Source organism: Ranitomeya imitator, chromosome 1, assembly GCF_032444005.1.
Source record: "Ranitomeya imitator isolate aRanImi1 chromosome 1, aRanImi1.pri, whole genome shotgun sequence".
Lineage (NCBI taxonomy): Eukaryota > Metazoa > Chordata > Amphibia > Anura > Dendrobatidae > Ranitomeya > Ranitomeya imitator.
The window spans coordinates 221,250,771-221,275,049 of NC_091282.1; the positions used below are offsets into that span (position 1 = coordinate 221,250,771).

At 40.6% G+C, this 24,279-nt stretch overlaps 1 protein-coding gene across 1 annotated transcript; it reads left to right on the top strand.

The window, feature by feature from the left end:
- Positions 1-9,149: 9,149 nt before the first annotated feature.
- Positions 9,150-20,905, top strand: MINAR2 (membrane integral NOTCH2 associated receptor 2). Its single transcript, XM_069745391.1, has 3 exons — positions 9,150-9,415; positions 16,285-16,527; positions 20,706-20,905. The coding sequence occupies exons 1-3, from the start codon at positions 9,290-9,292 to the stop codon at positions 20,883-20,885; spliced, it is 549 nt and encodes a 182-aa protein (XP_069601492.1). The 5' UTR covers positions 9,150-9,289; the 3' UTR covers positions 20,886-20,905.
- The last annotated feature ends 3,374 nt before the right edge of the window (positions 20,906-24,279 follow it).

Sequence of the window (24,279 nt, forward strand, 5' to 3'; positions counted from 1 at the left end):
CAGATTTGAAATTATTTAGTCAATTTCTAATTTATTTGTATCCTGTCAGGCATCAGCGTTCACCAATAACAGTGGCTTATATTTTTACAAGTCCGCAACATCCTTCTGTGTTTAGATTGTAGACCTCGTCACTGGTCTGCAGCTTCACGTAGACCATTATACACCTCTGTTTCAGCTCTGCACTTTTTATGTTTAGGTTTAAAATGAATGCCTACAACATTTCCTGTTCTCTTGTGGTCTAAGATCAAATATGACCCCATTGGGAGAATTTACATTCCCCAATTAACCTTTGCAAAAATGTTCCAAAACATTTAGGCACTGCTGCTATAATTGCTCCACGTTATTCTTCACATGGCCCACCCTGTCATTTCAGCAATTACTCTTTATTATTTATGCTTCTATGCCAATGGCTTTGAAATTAATCAACATTACATAAAAATCCATGCTGCTTACACTGCTAGATAACACAAGCCGGACCTTTTTGAGAATGGAGGACTTCATCTTCATATTATTACAAAGTCTGCCAAATGTGCTCCTTCAATTCCATTAAGACTTGTTTATAACAAATAATTGTCATCCACTAGCATTTCCTTGAATTTGTTAAAACAAACCTGATCATGAAAAACACAAAGATTGTATTATCACTTTTCCATTTTTCTGTTTATTACTAAGAGCAGAAAAATGCAAATGAGCAGAGGAAGGATCTGCCTCATGATGGACACCATTGGCACCTCGTGAACCCAATTGACTATACTGGGATTTTTCAGGTTTCTGTTATAGTGTCCATCATTTTACTAGAACGAATAGTGTCCATTGTTTTCTTTTTTTTTTTCCTGGTCATTTTATGGAATTAAACCTTATAAGGTTAAAGGGAAGCATATGATCAGACCTGTCCATGGGCCTCCTCCAATGCAAAAACACTGCAATTGGGAAGGCAGTATTTCCATTGGAGGAGGCTGAATGGATCTCTTCACATGCTCACCCATCAGCAGCCATGTTAAGATCAGGAAAGCAGTGCAGTATATCCATTCTCCAGCATGGTATATTTTTTAGAGCCGATTGCAGGACAATGGAGTGTGAAAATATACATAGGGAAATATTAGAAAATAAATCCCTTTCCTTGTTTGTCCTAAATATATTGGACATTGTATACGTATTGTATATGTCCAATATCGATTGATCTATCTATCTAGCTATCTATCTTTAATAGATAGATATGTTTCGGAGAGATACAGTAGGTAGATTAGATACATAGATCGATCGATCAGTCAATCGATCAATAAATACTGTAGGTCCTGAAATATTTGGACAGTGACAAAAGTTTAGGAATTTTAGCTGTTTATCAAAATATATAAGATAGTTATATACTCAATGTGGGCTTAAAGTGCAGACTCTCTGCTTTAATTTGAGGGTATTCACATCCTAATTGGAGTTAGGGTTTAGGAATTACTATTCTTTAATATGTAGCTGCCTCTTTTTAAAGACATCAAATGTAATTGGAAAATGATCTCAAAAGCTCTTTAATGGGTTACATGGTCTATTATCTCATTAATCCATCATCAAAGAAGCAGGCAAAAGGTCGTCTGGAGATGATCTCAGGTGTGGTATCTGCATTTGGAAATCCAATAGAGAGATATTAGAAATGTTAGGAGTGGCCAAATGAACAGTTTGGTAAATTCTGAAAAAAAGACTAAACTGATGAGCTTAGGAACCCAAAAAGACCAGAACGCCCACAGAAGACATCAGTGGTGGATGATCGCAGAATCTAAAGAAGCCAACCCAGTTCTGTAAAAGTATTCTTTGGACACATGAAACTAAGATCAACCTGTAACAGATTAATAGGAGAAAAAATATATGGAGAAGATTTGAAATGGACAATGATCCAAAGCACATCGCATTCTTTGTAAAAGATGGTGATGACCTGGACATTCATGGCATTCACGGGTGCTGAGTCACTAGTGTTTATTGATGATGTGACAGAAGACATACAGTGCCTTGCGAAAGTATTCGGCCCCCTGGAACTTTTCAACCTTTTCCCACATATCATGCTTTAAACATAAAGATACCAAATGTAAATTTTTGGTGAAGAATCAACAACAAGTGGAACACAATTGTGAAGTTGAACAAAATTTATTGGTTATTTTAAGTTTTTGTGGAAATTCAAAAACTGAAAAGTGGGGCGTGCAATATTATTCGGCCCGATTACTTTCAGTGCAGCGAACTCACTCCAGAAGTTCATTGTGGATCTCTGAATGATCCAATGTTGTCCTAAATGCCTAATGATGATGAATATAATCCACCTGTGTGTACTCAAGTCTCTGTATAAATGCACCTGGTCTGTGATAGTCTCAGGGTTCTGTTTGAAGCACAGAGAGCATCATGAAGACCAGGGAACACAACAGGCAGGTCTGTGATACTTTTGTGGAAAAGTTTAAAGCCAGATTTGGATACAAAATGATTTCCAAAACTTTCAACATCCCAAGGAGCACTGTGCAAGCAATCATATTGAAATGGAAGGAGTATTATACCACTGTAAATCTACCAAGACCCGACCGTCCCTCTAAACTTTCATCTCAAGCAAGGAGAAGACTGATCAGAGATGCAGCCAAGAGCCCATGATCGCTCTGGATGAACTTCAGAGATCTACAACTGAGGTGAGACAGTCTGTCCATAGGACAACAATCAGTCGTACAATGCACAAATCTGACCTTCATGGAACAGTGGCAAGAAGAAAGCCATTTCTTAAAGATGTCCATAAAAAGTGCCATTTAAAGTTTGCAACAAGCCACCTGGGAGACACACCAAACATGTGGAAGAAGGTGCTCTGGTCAGATGAAACCAAAAATTGAACTTTTTGGCAACAATGCCAAACGATATGTTTGGCGTAAAGGCAACACCGCTTATCACCCTGAACACACCATCCCCACTGTCAAACATGGTGGTGGCAGCATCATGGTTTGGGCCTGCTTTTCTTCAGCAGGGACAGGGAAGATGGTTAAAATTGATGGGAAGATGGATGGAGCTAAATATAGGACCATTCTTGAAGAAAACCTGTTGGAGTCTGCAAAAGACCTAAGACTGGAACAGAGATTTGTCTTCCAACAAGACGATGATCCCCAACATAAAGCAAAATCTACAATGGAATGGTTCACAAATAAACATATCTGTGTTAGAATGGCCAAGTCAATGTCCATACCTCCATCCAATCGAGAATCTGTGGAAAGAGCTGAAAACTGCTGTTCACAAACGATCTCCATCAAACTTCTCTCGATGTACAAAACTGATAGAGACATACTCCCAGCGGCTTGCAGCTGTAATCGCAGCAAAAGGTGATGCAACAAAGTATTTAGTTAAAGGGGCCGAATAATATTGCACGCCCCACTTTTCAGTTTTTGAATTTCCACAAAAATTTAAAATAAAAAAATAAATTTCGCTCAACTTCACAATTGTGTTCCACTTGTTGTTGATTCTTTGCCAAAAATTACCATTTGGTATCTTTATGTTTGAAGCATAATATGTGGGAAAAGGTTGAAAAGTTCAAAGGGGCCGTATACTTTCGCAAGGCACTGTAAATAACTGGATGAATTTTGAAGTGTACAGGGCTATACTCTCTTCTCAGATTGAACCAAATGCAACAAGGTTGATTGGCAGATGCTTCAGTGTACAGATGTACAATGACCCAAAACATACTGAAAGAGCAACTCAGGAGTTGTTTTAAGGAAATTAAATATGCTACAATGGCCAAGCCAATCACCAGATCTCAATCCTGCATACATTTTGTATGCTAAAAGCAAACCTTAAAGCAGAAAGACTTACAAACAAGCATCTGAAGTCAGCTGCAGTAAAGGCCTGGCAAAGCATCACAAAGGAAGAAATCCCAGCATTTGGTGACATCCATGGCTTCCAAACTTGAAGCAGTCATTGCCTGCAAATAATTCTCTACATAGTATTACATTTTATTTATGATAAAGTTAATTTGTTTAATTATTGAGCCCCTGAAATGAGGACGCTTTGTAGAATAATGGTTGCATTTCCTAAATGTTTCACAGGACATTTTTGTTCAACCCCTTTAGAGGGAATCTGTCACCACATTTTATCTATCTAAACTATGAATATGGGAATACAGGTTATAGACTGCTGAAAAAAGTCCTACCTGTATGCTTAATATCAGATGCCTTGTTCTTGAGAAATCACTTTATGTAAATGACCTCTTCCAGGCTCTGCTGCCTGGAGATAACTCTGCCTCCAGAGCTTATTTTAAATAGAAGGAAATGTTACCAGTGTGATGTGTAATGGCTGCTCTCTGCTCTGCTGATCTCACTGCAGAGCTGTGTGTGATTATAGCTTACACATCTGCAGATTCCTCTCAGCTTCAGCTTACATCTCACAGGTAGATAGGGTTGCAATACTGTAGCAACACAGCAGAGCTCAGAGAACTGCAAAAAAATGTGTTTGCAAGAAGACAAATTTCATTTCTCCTGCTCTGTGTTAGTTACTTGTCTCACACTGGTAACTCCTCCTTTTACTTAAAATGAGCTCTGGAGGCAGAGTTACCTTCCAGGCAACATCCTACCCATAGCTGGAACAACTTATTTATAAATAAGAAAAAGTGGATTTCTGTAGCATAATACATCAGATCACAGAAATCATGGTATCATTTTATTCAGCTTATTATGACTACATACCCATATAGATAGCTTAGGAGGATTGATCCTACTGAAAGATTTCCCTTAATTAAACCCAAAAGTCTACACTTCAATGGCATCAGAGTTGCTTCATTTTAATTCCAAAATAATGGCATGCAGAGCCCAAATCACGAAGGTTCGATAACTATCCAAATGTTTCTGTACCAACCTGTATGCATACATCACTCATATAGTATATATAGTATATATCACGCATCATAAGCTAAATCATGCCTAACACTAATCTACTTAGCTTCTAGATGACTTCATACCTTGAGAGTCTCCTCAAACGATTGACTGCAAAAAAGGTAGTTTGCCATAAATCAAATTTTTCCCCATTCATTTCATGCATCTCCTTCCCCTAAACTAAAATTGGCTATTATATTTTAAACACAATATAAAATGTACACCATGAACTGTATGTTTCAGATCTTGAAACAGAATATGCTGCTCACATCATATGGTGCTATGCCTAAAACAAATTTGTCTTCACTTTTGTTTTATGGTTTTGACTTCCGAAGGTGCTAGCTCAACTGACTCTGGCCATAGCTAGAGCAGACAGGGCATTATCTCTCTAAGGCCGGGGTCACATTAGCGTAGAATACGGACGAGTGCTATGCGAGAAAACATCACATAGCACTCAGACCAGTGTTAATCTATGGGGCAGCTCACATCACCGTATTTTTTCTCAGGCGTATTCGACGTGCGTGTAAAATCGCAGCATGCTGCGATTTTACACATATATCATCTGAGTCTCGCCAATGCAAGCCTATGGGTGAGACAAAAAATAGGACATCACACAGACCATCCGTGTGACTTGAAAAAAAATACACACACATTTTCCTCATTTCAGCCCATTGAGCCATTAAATTCAATGGGGAAAACCAGTGAGAAATGTAAAGCCATATGCATGCCATACAGATGCCATACGGATACATAGGTGCGATAAAATCGTATAGCAAACGCATTACACACGGATGACAATACGGAGAACACTTGTGCGACTCTCAGCAGGGAACTCGGACCGATTTTCCATAGTTTAGTGTGACCCCGGCCTAATATCAAAGCTACTGCCACTCATCGGTTACATTACATGGGGTACAAGGGCCCTGTGCCATCTCTGCAGTATGTCCAGACTTTAAACAGATGGAAAGGGGTTGCAGCCTCTTATACAGTAACACTTGAGTCTTCACAAAGCACACTTGTGGATTTCTGGAACGGATCACTACTGAAATCTAATAGAGGCATTATGTAAAGGAGATTGTGAAGCTCATCAATGGGTTAACTATTTAATGACCATATTGAAGGCCATTGGTGTGAGTGAATATGCTATTTTTACAAGACAACCTTAACTGGCGTGTTACGTGTGACGTTGGTCATGTTAAAATTAATTCCCTGGAAGATTTCAAAGTTTTATTGTTATCAGGGTAGTTTTAAGAAATGGTGAAAATTTCTGTCTGAACCTCAATATTACATCACTGGTGGCTGCAGACAATTAAGGTGCTGCGGTTTTTACATTTGCAATAAAGTCTATCACATGTCACACAATATAAAATATATAAAGCGTGTACTGTAGTTTTGGAGTAATGATGCAGCAGAACATGCTGCTCACATAATGTGGTGCTATACCAGAAACTCGTGTGTGCCTTTTTGTCTTCTGGTTTCATCTTTCAATCTATAATAAAAAGCTACAAATATATTCATGTCCTTGTGTGATCGTAGCATGACCTGATGTTATTTAGTTGGCATTAACTGCTTAGTTGTTCATGGTCCATTCCTAAAATAACAAGAGACTCAATCCCATAGAATGATGGCTTACAGGGAAGGTCTCATCTTGACAAATAGTTTCCACATGGTCTATTGGGGAATATGGCCATCCTTCCATGGAAAGGAGAGCCGATAGTCTATAGTGGTTCAATTTTGACAGACCTGGTCCATTCATCCTTGTTTCAAGAGCTAGTACCATGATTAGCAATCGATAGTCATGGTGGTTTTGATATTAAAAGGGTGTTTGTTTTAAAGGGGTTGTCTGCAACTAGGACAACTTCTTCTTAAACTAAATGTTCGACTGATAAAATAATAAAGCCTATACTTACTTCTTGTGCCGCCGCCGTACCCACTGTGTCAGCACACGCTCTCCCTGTGGCTGTGATGTGGTGTTGTAACACTTGACGCTGGTGGCCAATCAGCGTTGGCATCACAGTCTTTGCTTTTGGACACACTTAACATGAAGAGGAAGCCAGACATCAGCTGCAGCCTGGACTTCCTCTTCATGTTCAGTTTGTCCAAAGACTGAGACAGTGATGCACACACTGATTGGGCACCTGGGCATCACGTGTCATACCACCTCATCACAGCCCCGTGACCGTGAGTGTTGACATCACTGGAACTTTGCTGGCACGAAAGATGAATAAAGGCTTTATTATTTTATCGGGGCCTAACATTTAGTTCAAGAAAGGGTTGCCCTAGTAGTTGGGTTTTTTACGAAAGTGGATAACCACTGACGAATGAAGCAAAATTTACTCTTTTTTTGTTATACTTTTCCTGTTCAAAGGAACATATTTCAAGATATAGATTATTTTTTTTACAATGGGAGTCAATGGCCAACATATGCCTATATTTGCTTAACAGTGCTGTAGATTGGTGGAGGTATACGTTGGGGAACAACACAGTATACCACTTACGACAGCATAAAAGAGAAGTGAACAAAAATAATACCTGGCACATAACTCTGCCGGCTGATTTGGCTACTTTATGGTATAACCACCAATGTGCTGATCAAATGTTAGTTTTCAGCCACACTGCAGTTGACATTACTAAGCTCTTCAGTTTCAGGAATCCTAACTGTTGTAATGACTGTTATTTTAGGTGCCTCCAATGTGTTTTACAAGAAAATACTTAATTTACACCAAAAAGTACCTTCAATGACAAAATAAAAAGCTTGATCTCTGCTCATATCCAATGCAAACTGCTTTTTTCTCAGGACAGTACAGATTGCTGTGCACAACAACTTGAATACAGACACTGTATATGTTTACACTGAATCACTATTGCACTGTTATAGCCAGTTCATTACAGATCACACCGGGACATTTGTTTCGCTGAATTTCAACTTCTGTCAACATCTTACCCATCATGTACATGAAAGTGTTTTTAGCCACCAGTGATAAAAAAAGTTTTTACGCTGTCATTTGATCAATGCAATTGTACAGTGCTTTGTTGTACTCCATACTCTCCTGCCATTGACACTGCCTTGTGTGTTTTGAATAAAAGGACATAAAAAAATCTATGTGAATTAATTGAAAAAATAAAGATTTAAAAAAGAAAAATCTGTATGTGCTTGATTTCCATTAACATTAGCTTGTTGAAAAAAAAATGATACTGTCACTTAAAATTATTACTGTACGTTACAAATGGAATATCTAAATCTCAACAGATAAAATGTTACTTTCATTAAGTAAGCCATTTTTTGTTACAGTAACCATTCTTTAAAAATCTGTAACTCCGACATGATTATCAAAAATCATCCGTACGGAAAACACGGACAATTGTTATCCATATTGCCATTTGTGTGTATACTTTTTTATGCCTGGGTGATGTCCGTATGACGTAGGAGAATTTTGTACCTTCTTTCAAAGGCTTCAGTAAGTGACACATGGTCATCATTATCCACTGAACCAATGACAGATTAAAGGGTAAAAGAAGCTTCTATACTTCATAATATTATCCATCACCTCGCCAAATTAAAAATGAAGGTATTTTGAAGTTACTGCAGTATGTCACATATCAAGCAATGCACTGACTATGCAGGTCTTGCACCTCCCTATCCCTTGAATCCATCTATTAATATTCATAGGCTGAGATTACCACTCCAATTTTCTATATTATTCCGCACTGCCACAGTACAGCACACTTTGATTTAGGCCATTTTGGTATGGAAGAACTGAAATAAATTAACTTTTTGCTATGATGTAATGATGAGAGCTGTGTGGCCTGATGTCCTCTCCCTAGGCTGTAAAACCATAAAATAGCTCACATATTTTATAGTGGCTGTGATAGTGAACCCCCCTGTCCTAGACCATGTGATGTGATATCTTCTAGGCATTAAGGGGAATCCCACAGAGCCACAACTGATGTCATATTGAACCCACTCTCCTCAGCAATGTGTGAAATGGTTCCGGACTTGTTTTTTGCAATATAAGAGAGGCGAATCGCAAATTGTTTGAATTCATCAGGATCTCCAAATTTCAGAGGACTTGGTTTGCGTCTCTACTCAGTCCCTATTTACACATACACTGTGAATAGTGTAGATTAACACTTTTGAACATTTCAATGTATCAGTCTCTAGACTCAATTTCTAGTTATGGACACGGTGTTCTTGTTCACGTTACAGTACATAGATTATCCACTAAATTTTGCATGAAAATATCCTTATCGGAAAAAATTTAGAGCTAAGACCTAAAGTTATCCAGGGTGGAATCTAGACTAGCAATGTATTACAGTTTCAATAGCTGTGACACCTCTTATGAATAATGGATGTAGACTGTATTCTCCAGCAGATGTAGCCTTCTAATGTGGTTTACCTCATGCAATGAGCTGGAAACATGGATCTCTCTGTTTTGCCAAACAACAACCACCCAGATAAATTCCTTCGTTTGGATGTGAACAATTTACTCACAAATTCTGCTGCTTTACATGCAAGACAATGGCACAACAGGGTTTACCTACAGGTGAGTACAACGAGAAATTAACATAGTGTGGGTCATATATAGATGTGGCAGAGAAAAGAAAGGTCATCTTTTAGCCTAAGTATATATTTGTGCCACAGGCATGAAACCTGTCCAACACATTTCATATGCTCGTATTTATATAGATTACACGTTTCCTCAGTTACAAAAGAGCAAGATATATATTATAGTAAATACTCTAGTAAATACTCTAGCTCCGGAGTAGTAAGACCTATATCTCATACATCACAAGACATTTTAATACATATGCTGCATTGTATTTCAAAGATGAAAAAATGATTCGCTCAAGGAAAAAATAAAGGTTACCATTACTCATAACAATATTGTCCCATACATTCAAATTAGAACTGTAAATCATGATGTAACAAGTACATTGTAATACTTAATACATTTATCAAAAGAAGTGCTAAATAGCAGTATTTAGTGAATTCTAAGCTACGTTCATGATTGTGTTGGGCTTATTGTTTTTCTGTTCTATGATAGGATATATGGAGTTCATAATGGGACTTACTGGATTTTGACCTTGATATCCATCACGTAACCTAAAAAAAAGTTCATAACATGAATGTAAAGAAGTAATATTCCTTTTTTTTAAGCTTTGTGCATATTTTGGTCCCGCGATAATGCAAAACTCAACACAAATTAATTTTGAATATGTGAATCTTTACACTTTTCAAGTTACTCACATGTTTAAAGCACAGCTCAGCATTTTTTTTATTGCAATGATGGAGTGGTGCCACTAATCTAAGTTCCCTGTACCTAGTACATTTAACCCCTTCAAGACCCAGCCTATTTTGACCTTAAAGACCTTGCCGTTTTTTGCAATTCTGACCAGTGTCCCTTTATGAGGTAATAACTCAGGAACGCTTCAACGGATCCTAGCGGTTCTGAGATTGTTTTTTCGTGACATATTGGGCTTCATGTTAGTGGTAAATTTAGGTCAATAAATTCTGCATTTATTTGTGATAAACACGGAAATTTGGCGAAAATTTTGAAAATTTCGCAATTTTCACATTTTGAATTTTTATTCTGTTAAACCAGAGAGATATGTGACACAAAATAGTTAATAAATAACATTTCCCACATGTTTACTTTACATCAGCACAATTTTGGAAACAAAATTTTTTTTTGTTAGGAAGTTATAAGGGTTAAAATTCGACCAGCGATTTGTCATTTTTACAACGAAATTTACAAAACCATTTTTTTTAGGGACCACCTCACATTTGAAGTCAGTTTGAGGGGTCTATATGGCTGAAAATACCCAAAAGTGACACCATTCTAAAAACTGCACCCCTCAAGGTACTCAAAACCACATTCAAGAAGTTTATTAACCCTTCAGGTGCTTCACAGCAGCAGAAGCAACATGGAAGGAAAAAATGAACATTTAACTTTTTAGTCACAAAAATTATCTTTTAGCAACAATTTTTTTATTTTCCCAATGGTAAAAGGAGAAACTGAACCACGAAAGTTGTTGTCCAATTTGTCCTGAGTACGCTGATACCTCATATCTGGGGGTAAACCACTGTTTTGGCGCACGGCAGGGCTTGGAAGGGAAGGAGCGCCATTTGACTTTTTGAATCAAAAATTGGCTCCACTCTTTAGCGGACACCATGTCACGTTTGGAGAGCCCCCGTGTGCCTAAAAATTGGAGCTCCCCCACAAGTGACCCCATTTTGGAAACTAGACGCCCCAAGGAACTTATCTAGATGCATAGTGAGCACTTTGAACCCCCAGGTGCTTCACAAATTGATCCGTAAAAATGAAAAAGTACTTTTTTTTCACAAAAAAATTCTTTTAGCCTCAATTTTTTCATTTTCACATGGGCAACAGGATAAAATGGATCCTAAAATGTGTTGGGCAATTTCTCCTGAGTACACCAATACCTCACATGTGGAGGTAAACCACTGTTTGGGCACATGGTAAGGCTCGGAAGGGAAGGAGCGCCATTTGACTTTTTGAATGAAAAATTATTTCCATCGTTAGCGGACACCATGTCGCGTTTGGCTAGCTCCTGTGTGCCTAAACATTGGCGCTCCCCCACAAGTGACCCCATTTTGGAAACTAGACCCCCCAAGGAACGAATTTAGATGCCTAGTGAGCACTTTAAACCCTCAGGTGTTTCACAAATTGATCTGTAAAAATGAAAAAGTAATTTTTTTTCACAAAAAAATTCTTTTCGCCTCAATTTTTTCATTTTCACATGGGCAGTAGGATAAAATGGATCATAAAATTTGTTGGGCAATTTCTCCCGAGTACGCCGATACCTCATATGTGGGGGTAAACCACTGTTTGGGCACTCGGCAGGGCTCGGAAGAGAAGGCGCGCCATTTGACTTTTTGAATGGAAAATTAGCTCCAATTGTTAGCGGACACCATGTCGCGTTTGGAGAGCCCCTGTGTGCCTAAACATTGGAGCTCCCGCACAAGTGACCCCATTTTGGAAACTAGACCCCCCAAGGAACTTATCTAGATGCATATTGAGCACTTTAAACCCCCAGGTGCTTCACAGAAGTTTATAACGCAGAGCCATGAAAATAAAAAATAATTTTTCTTTCCTCAAAAATGATTTTTAGCCTGGAATTTCCTATTTTGCCAAGGATAATAGGAGAAATTAGACCCCAAATATTGTTGTCCAGTTTGTCCTGAGTACGCTGATACCCCATATGTGGGGGTAAACCACTGTTTGGGCGCACGGCAGGGCTCGGAAGGGATGGCACGCCATTTGGCTTTTTAAATGGAAAATTAGCTCCAATCATTAGCGGACACCATGTCACGTTTGGAGAGCCCCTGTGTGCCTAAACATTGGAGATCCCCCAGAAATGACACCATTTTAGAAACTAGACCCCCAAAGGAACTAATCTAGATGTGTGGTGAGGACTTTGAACCCCCAAGTGCTTCACAGAAGTTTATAACGCAGAGCCATGAAAATAAAAAAAAAAATTATTTTCTCAAAAATGATCTTTTAGCCTGCAATTTTTTATTTTCCCAAGGGTAACAGGGGAAATTTGACCCCAAAAGTTGTTGTCCAGTTTCTCCTGAGTACGCTGATACCCCATATGTGGGGGTAAATCACTGTTTGGGCACATGCCGGGGCTCGGAAGTGAAGTAGTGACGTTTTGAAATGCAGACTTTGATGGAATGCTCTGTGGGCGTCACGTTGCGTTTGCAGAGCCCCTGATGTGGCTTAACAGTAGAAACCCCCCACAAGTGACCCCATTTTGGAAACTAGACCCCCAAAGGAACTTATCTAGATGTGTGGTGAGCACTTTGAACCCCCAAGTGCTTCATAGAAGTTTATAATGCAGAGCCGTGAAAATAATAAATACGTTTTCTTTCCTCAAAAATAATTATTTAGCCCAGAATTTTTTAATTTTCCCAAGGGTAACAGGAGAAATTTGACCCCAATATTTGTTGTCCAGTTTCTCCTGAGTACGGTGATACCCCATATGTGGGGGTAAACTACTGTTTGGGCACATGCCGGGGCTTGGAATTGAAGTAGTGACGTTTTGAAATGCAGACTTTGATGGAATGCTCTGCGGGCGTCACGTTGCGTTTGCAGAGCCCCTGATGTGCCTAAACAGTAGAAACCCCCCACAAGTGACCCCATTTTGGAAACTAGACCCTGAAAGGAACTTATCTAGATGTGTGGTGAGCACTTTGAACCCCCAAGTGCTTCATAGAAGTTTATAATGCAGAGCCGTGAAAATAATAAATACGTTTTCTTTCCTCAAAAATAATTATTTAGCCCAGAATTTTTTATTTTCCCAAGGGTAACAGGAGAAATTGGACCCCAAAAGTTGTTGTCCAGTTTCTCCTGAGTACGCTGATACCCCATATGTGGGGGTAAACCACTGTTTGGGCACACGTCGGGGCTCAGAAGGGAAGTAGTGACTTTTGAAATGCAGACTTTGATGGAATGGTCTGCGGGTGTCACGTTGCGTTTGCAGAGCCCCTGGTGTGCCTAAACAGTAGAAACCCCCCACAAGTGACCCCATTTTAGAAACTAGACCCCCCAAGGAACTTATCTAGATAGTGGTGAGCACTTTGAACCCCCAAGTGCTTCACAGACGTTTACAACGCAGAGCCGTGAAAATAAAAAATCATTTTTCTTTCCTCAAAAATTATGTTTTAGCAAGCATTTTTTTAGATTCACAAGGGTAACAGGAGAAATTGGACCCCAGTAATTGTTGCGCAGTTTGTCCTGAGTACGCTGATACCCCATATGTGGGGGTAAACCACTGTTTGGGCACACGTCAGGGCTCGGAAGTGAGGGAGCACCATTTGACTTTTTGAATACGAGATTGGCTGGAATCAATGGTGGCGCCATGTTGCGTTTGGAGACCCCTGATGTGCCTAAACAGTGGTAACCCCTCAATTCTAACTCCAACACTAACCCCAACACACCCCTAACCCTAATCCCAACTGTAGCCATAATCCTAATCACAACCCTAACCCCAACACACCCCTAACCACAACACTAACCCCAACACACCCCTAACCCTAACCACAACCCTAATTCCAACCCTAACCCTAAGGCTATGTGCCCACGTTGCGGATTCGTGTGAGATATTTCCGCACCATTTTTGAAAAATCTGCGGGTAAAAGGCACTGTGTTTTACCTGCGGATTTTCCGCGGATTTCCAGTGTTTTTTGTGCGGATTTCACCTGCGGATTCCTATTGAGGAACAGGTGTAAAACGCTGCGGAATCCGCACAAAGAATTGACATGCTGCGGAAAATACAACGCAGCGTTCCCGCGCGGTATTTTCCGCACCATGGGCACAGCGGATTTGGTTTTTCATATGTTTACATGGTACTGTAAACCTGATGGAACACTGCTGCGAATCCGCAGCCAAATCAGCACCGTGTGCACATAGCCTAATTCTAAAGGTATGTGCACACGCTGCGGAAAACGCTGCGGATCCGCAGCAGTTTCCCATGAGTGTACAGTTCAATGTAAACCTATGGGAAACAAAAATCGCTGTACACATGCTGCGGAAAAACTGCACGGAAACGCAGCGGTTTACATTCCGCAGCATGTCACTTCTTTGTGCGGATTCCGCAGCGGTTTTACAACTGCTCCAATAGAAAATCGCAATTGTAAAACCGCAGTGAAATGCGCAGAAAAAAACGCGGTAAATCCGCCATAAATCCGCAGCGGTTTAGCACTGCGGATTTATCAAATCCGCAGCGGAAAAATCCGCAGAGGACCAGAATACGTGTGCACATTCCTAACCCTAACCCTACCCCTAACCCTAACCCTAACCCTAACCCTAGCCCTAGCCCTACCCCTAACCCTACCCCTAACCCTACCCCTAACCCTAACCCTACCCCTAACCCTAACCCTATTCTAACATTAGTGGAAAAAAAAAATTTCTTTATTTTTTTATTGTCCCTACCTATGGGGGTGACAAAGGGGGGGGGGGGGTCATTTATTATTTTTTTTATTTTGATCACTGAGATAGATTATATCTCAGTGATCAAAATGCACTTTGGAACGAATCTGCCGGCCGGCAGATTCGGCGGGCGCACTGCGCATGCGCCCGCCATTTTGGAAGATGGCGGCGCCCGGGAGAAGACGGACGGGACCACGGCTGGATCGGTAAGTATGATAGGGTGGGGGGGGACCACGGGGGGGGGGATCGGAGCACGGGGGGGGGAATCGGAGCGCGGGAGGGGTGGAACGGAGCGCGGGGGGCGTGGAACGGAGCACGGGGGGGCTGGAACGGAGCACGGGGGGGGTGGAACGGAGCACGGGGGGGGTGGATCGGAGTGCAGGGGGGGTGATTGGAGCACGGGGGGGTGATTGGAGCACGGGGGGAGCGGACACGAGCACGGGGGGGAGCGGAGCACTGGATGGAGGGGAGCCGGAGCAGTGTACCGGCCAGATCGGGGGGGTGGGGGGGCGATCGGAGGGGTGGGGTGGGGGCACACTAGTATTTCCAGCCATGGCCGATGATATTTCAGCATCGGCCATGGCTGGATTGTAATATTTCACCCGTTATAATGGGTGAAATATTACAAATCGCTCTGATTGGCAGTTTCACTTTCAACAGCCAATCAGAGCGATCGTAGCCACGAGGGGGTGAAGCCACCCCCCCTGGGCTAAACTACCACTCCCCCTGTCCCTGCAGATCGGGTGAAATGGGAGTTAACCCTTTCACCCGGTCTGCAGGGACGCGATCTTTCCATGACGCCGCATAGGCGTCATGGGTCGGATTGGCACCGACTTTCATGACGCCTACGTGGCGTCAAAGGTCGGGAAGGGGTTAAGAGCCGTTTTCATCTTTTATCAGCACCTAGTTTGGGTATAATATTAGAGTCAGGGAATACAGATTAGGTGAGTTTTAGAAGCCGATTCCATTGTTTTGCCAAACATGCAGCACATCAGAGTAATGTGCATATTTTTGGCCTGTTTTTCTGGGGATGAACATCAAACTACAACTAGAGTGAAAAATATAATTTTGAGAAAGAAGATAAAATATATCCAGATCTGATGTATTAATTGGCAGGGAGACAGATTTGCACACAGCAATCCTTAGTTACCCATAGAGCAACACAAAAATATTCTTAATGTAAATGTAGGCATTTTTTTAACCTACAGTATGTAACTATGTAACTGTAGCAACAAAGTAACATGGTAACATAGTTTTTAAGGTTGAAGGAAGACTTTAAGTCCATCTAATTCAACCCATACCCTAACCTAACATGCCCGACATGTTGATCCAGAATATAATAAAATTCTAAGATGAAATTATAAATATTACCGTAATTCATGTAATGCATGATTGTGTTACTGCAACATAGTCTTTTATATTAAGGTATGCATTCATGAATATTTATTTTAAAACAGAAAGATACCGCCAATGTCAAAGAACCTCAACAGCCATCAACACAGGACAGCTCAACAGTACTTGACAAAACACTTGTCGATCACTTTACTCCAGAAATACTGAAATCTGCAATTAAAAGTAACCCACTATACAAGGATGTACCGAAAGGGCATAAAGTTGAAACAAAGAAGAAACAACCATCATGGACCGTTCAGGATTATGACAGTCAGTTACCAAATCCAAAGCTCTCTCTATATATGAAGGTATGCAAGGGTATGGTCTCCCCCAAAAAACATCTAGCGCTTTGAGGTGTGCGGAAGCATAAACAGGGATAACCACAAAGATGGGCAGAAAAACAAAGGTCATAGTTGTTAACATTGGTACTGTAGTAAGGCATTGCAAAATACCGCCAGTGACCATGCAGTGGTAACATAGTAACATAGTAACATAGTTAGTAAGGCCGAAAAAAGACATTTGTCCATCCAGTTCAGCCTATATTCCATCATAATAAATCCCCAGATCTACGTCCTTCTACAGAACCTAATAATTGTATGATACAATATTGTTCTGCTCCAGGAAGACATCCAGGCCTCTCTTGAACCCCTCGACTGAGTTCGCCATGATAGATACAAGTTCTACTCAAGGACTCTGCAGACCATATAACCGAATACAGTACAGTCAGGTGCAGTGACTCACAAGTGATGTATATTCTGCAGACATTTTCCTTCCTTTTCTCTTCCTTTCGGACCTGACCACCATGATGACTTCTGATTATTGCAGTTTGAGGAATTTTCGCCTTCATGGTACCAAATGCTGCCAATATAGCGAAACAAATATATTCAGACCTCAACACAGACTACAAAATTAAGATGACCTCAAATTAAACTCCAAAACAAATACAAACACCAAATCAAAAAAAAGTACAAAATGCCAGACTCAAGATGAGACTAAGATATATTTAGATTATTTTACTCAAGTTGTCTTAGAAGTAAGGAAAAAAGTGCATTAGTTCTTGGGCTAAACAGAAAACAAAAGTAAAAGAGGGTAAGGTAAGTATACTAACCAGTCCAAAAGGGGAGGAGAGACTCTCTCCTGCTGTCTAGACTCTTCTCACTTCTAGGGTGGGCTGCCAGCAGGGCTGGCTTCAGCACCCGGCGCACCGGGCAAATGCCGGGGCCCTGGGGAGAGAGGGGGGCCCACTCACGCTGTCATAGATACAGCTGGGAGAGCAGAGCAGGAGATAACGTGCTCTCTCCGCCCACAAAGTCACTGCTGGCTGCGTTCTCTTAACCCCTATGTGCCAGCTCTGACACAAGCATCTTCTCACTCAGTCAGTGCAGCCAGGCAGGCACACATAGGGGTTAAGAGAAGGCAGCCAGTGTGACATTGTTTGTGGGCGGAGAGAGCACGTTCTCTGCTCTGCTCTCCGCCCCTGGCTGGCTGCAGTGCTGCTGAACTTATGAGGCAGATTCAGGAGGAGCTCCTAGTCCTACCAGTGCCTGAGTGGCGCTGCTATATACTACGTGGGCTGCGCTGCTATATACTACGTGGGCTCGGCTGCGCTGCTATATACTACGTGGGCTGCACTGCTATATACTACGTGGGCTGCGCTGCTATATACTACGTGGGCTGCGCTGTTATATACTACGTGGGCTGCGCTGCTATATACTACGTGGGCTGCGCTGCTATATACTACGTGGGCTGCGCTGCTATATACTACGTGGGCGGCGCTGCTATATACTATGTGGGCTGCGCTGCTATATACTACGTGGGCGGCGCTGCTATATGCTACGTGGGCTGCGCTGCTATATACTACGTGGGCTGCGCTGCTATATACTACGTGGGCTGCGCTGCTATATACTACGTGGGCTCTGCTGCGCTGCTATATACTACGTGGGCTGCGCTGCTATATACTACGTGGGATGCGCTGCTATATACTACGTGGGCTGCGCTGCTATATACTACGTGGGCTGCTATATACTACGTGGGCTGCGCTGCTATATACTACGTGGGCTGTGCTATATACTACATGGGCTGCTATATTCTACGTGGGCTGCTATATACTACATGGGCTGCTATATACTACGTGGGCAGTGTAATATACTAGATGGCTGTGTTTATATGCGATCATGAATCGGGGTATGTGTTAAAGGGGGGGCCCACTGAGACTCTTTCGCCCGGGGCCCTCAAAAACCTGGAGCCGGCCCTGGCTGCCAGGATTTACACTGGCAACACACAGGAACTCAAGGCTCCTGGGATTGTATCCCACCAGAAATAAAACTCTGCCTCTTCAATAGATTTCATAAGTACATAACTTTATTGCGCTTTTTTGGTGTGTTGTCTTGATCAAATGACCATGATGCTAAAATCACATGACCATGAAAATTTCCTTGGCAAATTTCCGGTTGGTGCTACAGGTCTTTGCCAGCCGCAGAAACCAACAGAGTTGTTTAAAATAAAAAGAATGCAAAAACAAGGGTTGCCAGAGGTCTCTTTTTCAAGTACCCTACTGTGCCATAGCTGTCAATAAAGCAGCAGACATGTAGAGAAAAACAACAACACTTCATGATAAAGGAGGAATCAAATTCTAATATTTAAAGTGACTTTGGGGTTCACAATATTAATGGACATTACTTAGGCCATCAGAATAATTTTATCCGGGTCCAACACTTGCGCAACCAAACAGAAAAGGAAAAATCTGCAACACCACTTCAAAAAGAACAAGAAAGGATAACTCTGCAATGTCTAGTGCTACTGCTAATAAGTCTGTGGCATCCAGGTAGATGGACCAGTGCACACATTCAAGAGGTTACAGCACTTCCAAGAGTAATGCTGCCCCTCCAAACTGCTGATTGACTGGGGTGCCCAGACTTATAACTACCACTAATCCATGGCCTATCCTAAGGTTATAGATATATGATGTCTCCTCTCTTTAAAGAAAAGGGTTTTCATTAGCTGAGATTTGGTATCCCTGTTGCTGAATATCACATTATAAGGGCTCACTCACACTAGCATGTAAACAATCGGTACCATTCTCATCCGGGAGAGTGGGACAATTTTTTCTCAATTCTCATCCATGTGCTGTCCGTATACAGTCTGTTTTTTTTTACTCAGCAGCTATTAATTTTCTACAGGACCATTTGCAGTTTCCTATGCACCAGAACTGTAAAGTGTCAGCAAAAATCTTCTGTTCCACTGGGTAGAATTGGGCAGAATTGATGGAATGGAATACAGAATGGAATTCAGCGCTGGGCTCTACATTTACTCCACTGGGAAGAGAGTGTACTCCCCTCTGGTTGGCTGGAATTTGTCTAACTGTGAAAATGACCATAAGGGTCCTGCTCACAAGCCAATTGTTGTTGCCAACCATTGACAGCAACACAACCAAAATGGGCACAAGATGCCCTATTTTCGAATTGACCGGTTTTTACTTTGATGTAAGTTTGTTGGTTGTTCATTCACTTGGTAGAGTTTAATGCCTGATTACCTTTCTGGATTTCATGCAAGACTGTATATTTTTGCCAAAGCACATGACTAAACCGAATGGCTTATTGTAGCCTTTTTCATCTCACAGATACAGAATACAAGTCCACTTTTGTTATTATGAATATTATACACTCCTCAACATTGAAATTGCAACACCAAACTGACTTTCCCTCATGAAGACCTATTAATGGTGTTGCCCATGTACTTTCGTCAGATTCTAAGAATGGTGTTTAGTGATCCAATCTATACTGCAAATGAAATTAGACATCCAGCTACAGGTCTTCAATCACACCACTGCTCTCAAAGGCTATCAAGGTGCAGAGCAAGATGTCATTAGTGGCTGAGATGGGAGACTATCCTATTCAGCGATTAGTTCAGCTTTTGCCTATGAAGCAACGACAGCCAGAGATTGATGGGTGACAGGTGGGCAACACCATGGAAAAGCCTTCACAAAGGAACTTGAAAGTATCACAGAAGCTATCTTACTATCTTAGGAATTAAAACTTGATTTATGATAAATGCAAAGACACTTAAAGGAGTATTCCCATCTCCAAGATCCTATTCCAATATATAGTAGGTGTAATAATATTAGAAAATTCCTCCAATTAGAAATGTAGTATAGTTTTTCTGATTCGCTATGTCTCTTTCCTCGTGTGCAGGCATTACAGGACCTTAGGTATCCATGGTTACTACCACCGATATAGTGACAGTTAGTTAGCTTAGTTAGCTAGTTGCCAGTGGTCATAGCCATGGATACCTGCAGTGTCTGCACATGAGGAAAGAGACATAGCGAGTTAGAAAAGCTATACTACATTTCTATTTGGAGGTATAAGCTAATATTATTACTACTACATATTGGGACAGGATCTTGGAGATGGGAATACCTCTTTAACTAGGATGTGACCAATACTGTGAATTCAAGTCCTTACCAAAGACAATTCTTATTTTTTTACAGGAGAACCCACATGATTTACATTATTGGCTAGAAGATATTTATACACCTGGGTATGACTCTTTGCTGAAGAAGAAAGAGAAGGAACAGAAGAATTCCAAATACTGTAAACTATTTGCATTTTTGGCACTCCTAGTTTGCATTCTTATAGCCATAGTGACAGTTACTGTTTTATTTACTTAAAAGTCATATTGTCATGGATATTTTACCACATTTTTCTAAAACTGTAAAAATATCACAAATTAATTTAACATACAGCAGGTACTGTTTTTACAATAATAAAATAAAATGTCAGCATCTGCCTGGGTGTGCTTTGTACTATTTTGTGGAATAGCGTTTTCCACGCCAAAGTGTCAAACTATTCGTTCTTTGAAGCTTATGTGACTGTTATATACATAACATTTTCAATAAAACTGCAATGAAGTCAATTTTTTCCACTTATAACTCATGGGCGGCACACTATATCATTTGTTTAAGCACTAGCCATTTCAAGGTCCATTGGTACATTACTGTAAATCATGAACAAAAAATTAACATATCCTAATTCTAAAATAGTAATAATAATAATATCCAGTAAAGAGGGGTCACAGTTTTTGCCATTTATTTTTTAACTTAATCTAAAATAGAATTTAAGAAAACCAAACAAAAAAACAGAATATTAATATCAGCACCCCATAAAATGTGGGTCTTCTAAACTTTTACGTTTTTTTAAATAACTTCTTTATATTAAGGGACCTAAAAAACTGCAATCACAAAAAAACACAAACTTTTTAATCTAGTATCCATTAGTGCGACTATTCACAACTTCAACAAGCTGATGGTGAAGGCTCTTTGAACATGCAATTGCGTTCAAAATTATTTAACCCCGAAGCCTGTTTTCACCTTCCTGCAAAGGCCACTTTTTGAAATTCTGACCAGTGTCGATTTAAAAGGTAATAACTCTGCTTCAACATAATCCAGTCATTCTGAGATTGCCTTTTATGACATGTTGTACTCCACGATAACGGTAAATTTTGGTAGATATGATTTACATTTATTTATGAAAATAGTGAACATTTACAAAAAATGAGAACATTTTGCAATTTTCAAACTTTGATTTTTTATGCCCCTAAACCAGATAGCTATACAACACAAAATAGATAAATAACATTTAGAACATGTCTATATCTATTTCACAAATGTATCAGCAATTTTTCATTTTTCCAACAAAATTTACAAAACCAATTATTTAGGAACCACATCGCATTTGAAGTGACTTTGAGGGGCCTATGTGACTGAAAATACCTAAAAGTCACACTATCCTAAAACTGCATGCCTTAAAGTCCTCAAAGCTACATTCAATAAGTATCTTAACTCCTTCAGTGCATTATTGGAATAAAGCATTAACCCTTTCATGACCGAGGCTTTTTTGGTTTTGCATTTTCGCTCCCCTTCTTCCCAAAGCCATAACTTTTTTTTATTTTTCTGTCAATACGGCCATGTGAGGGCTTATTTTTTGCATGATGAGTTGTACTTTTGAATTACACCATTGGTTTTACCATGTCGTGTACTCAAAAATGGGGAAAAAATTCCAAGTGCGTTGAAATTGAAAAAAAAAGTACAAACCCACACTTGTTTTTTGTTTGGCTTTTTTGCTAGATTCACTAAATCCTAAAACTGATCTGCCATTATGATCTTCCAGGTCATTACGAGTTCATGGACACCAAACATGTCTAGGTTCTTTTTTATCTAAGTGGTGAAAAAAAATTCTAAATTTTGTTTAAAAAACAGTTGCGCAATTTTCCGATACCCATAGCGTCTCTATATTTCGTGATCTCGGGTTGGGTGAGGGATTATTTTTTGCACGCCGAGCTGACATTTTTAATGATACCACTTTTGTGCAGATATGTTCTTTTGATCGCCCATTATTGCATTTTAATGCATTGTTGCAGAGACCGAAAAAACATAATTCTTGCGCTTTGATTTTTTTCTCACTACCCCATTTAGCAATCAGGTTATTCCATTTTTACTTTGATAGATTCTAATCGGGGCAATACCAAATATGTGTAGGTTTGATTTTATTTTTATTGTTTTGTTTTGAATGGGGTGAAAGGGGAGTGATTTGAACTTTTATGTTTTTTTATTTTTTTCATATTTTTAAACACATTTTTTTTACATTTGCCATGCTTCAATAGTCTATGGGAGGCTAGAAGATGCCACAACTTGATCGCCTCTGCTACATAGAGGCGATGCTCAGATCGCTGCTATGTAGTAGAATTACAGCATTGCTATGAGCGCCGACCACAGGGTGGCGCTCATAGTAATCTGGCATCAACAACCATAGAGGTCTCAAGGAGACCTCTGGTTTTAATACCAATGCACCGCTGACCCCATTCACGTGACGGGGTCAGCGGTGCGTGTATTTCCAGCCCAATGGCCGTAAGCGCGTGTTAAATACCTCTGTTAGAGTATGACAGCGGCATTTAACTAGCTAATAGGAGCGGGCGGATCATGATTCCGCCCATGCCTATTGCGGGCACATGTCAGCTGTTGCTTGGTTGCACTGATATCAGGGAGACTAGGAGACAATAAGAGCTGCCTTCAGCAGCCTGTGCCTGGGAACAGCGTGAACTGTACAGCTTTTCCCAGGCGCTGGTATGTGTCACACTGATGCATCACACGGACTGCACACAGATGCCACACGTATGCAACATGGACATAGATAGCTCCGGTACTGTTTTTTCCAGTGTCGGAAATATCAGGACGAGAAAGGGGCCTAAGGTGGTATAATGAAAAAGTATTGCTTTTATTATTTTGCTTTATCATTGAAGTGGTTAATCAGTGTAATAGTTCATAGGTTGGGACTTTCTGGACCGGTGATACTATATGTGTACATTATATGTATGTTTTTTTGCTTATTTTTGTCTCTACATAGTCTATGTATTTATTATTATAATTTTTTTTGTTCTTTATTTTGTGAATTTGTTAAAATATTTTTTCAATTTTCTTAAACTTTTTTCACTTTTTTACTTAGTCATTCTATGTGATTTTAACTTCTATTACTCTTATAACTGGTATAATGCATTGCAATGCATTATATCTGTCAGTGTTACAATTACCTGTCAGTGTTACAATGACAGAACTTTTTAGACCATGGCATGGTCTAACAGACCACCGTAGCTGGCAGACTCAGAGGTCATCATTTGACATCCAGCTGTGGGCGATTACGTTGTGGGGTGCCGATCGAGAGGGAGAGCCCCTCTTTCTTCCAGATTTCTGAATGCTGTGATTGCTATTAATCAATCAATGCATTAAGGGGGTTAAAAAGGAGGGAGCAGTGGGAGCGCCACCCCTGGCTGTGAGCCAGGGCCAGGGCCGGACTGGCCATCGGGCAGTTCTGGCAAATGCTAGAAGGGCCGGTGGCAGTAGTGGGCTGCTGTGCGCCGACTCACCCCCCCACCAGCGCCGCCACCGCATTTAACTATACCGCCGTCATAGACACTGGTACAGTTGAATGCAATGATGGAGGAGAGAGCGTCTGCTGTGGCTCCCTCTCCCATCATTCCCTGCTCTGCCTCTGACACTGCGGGTGCGTGCG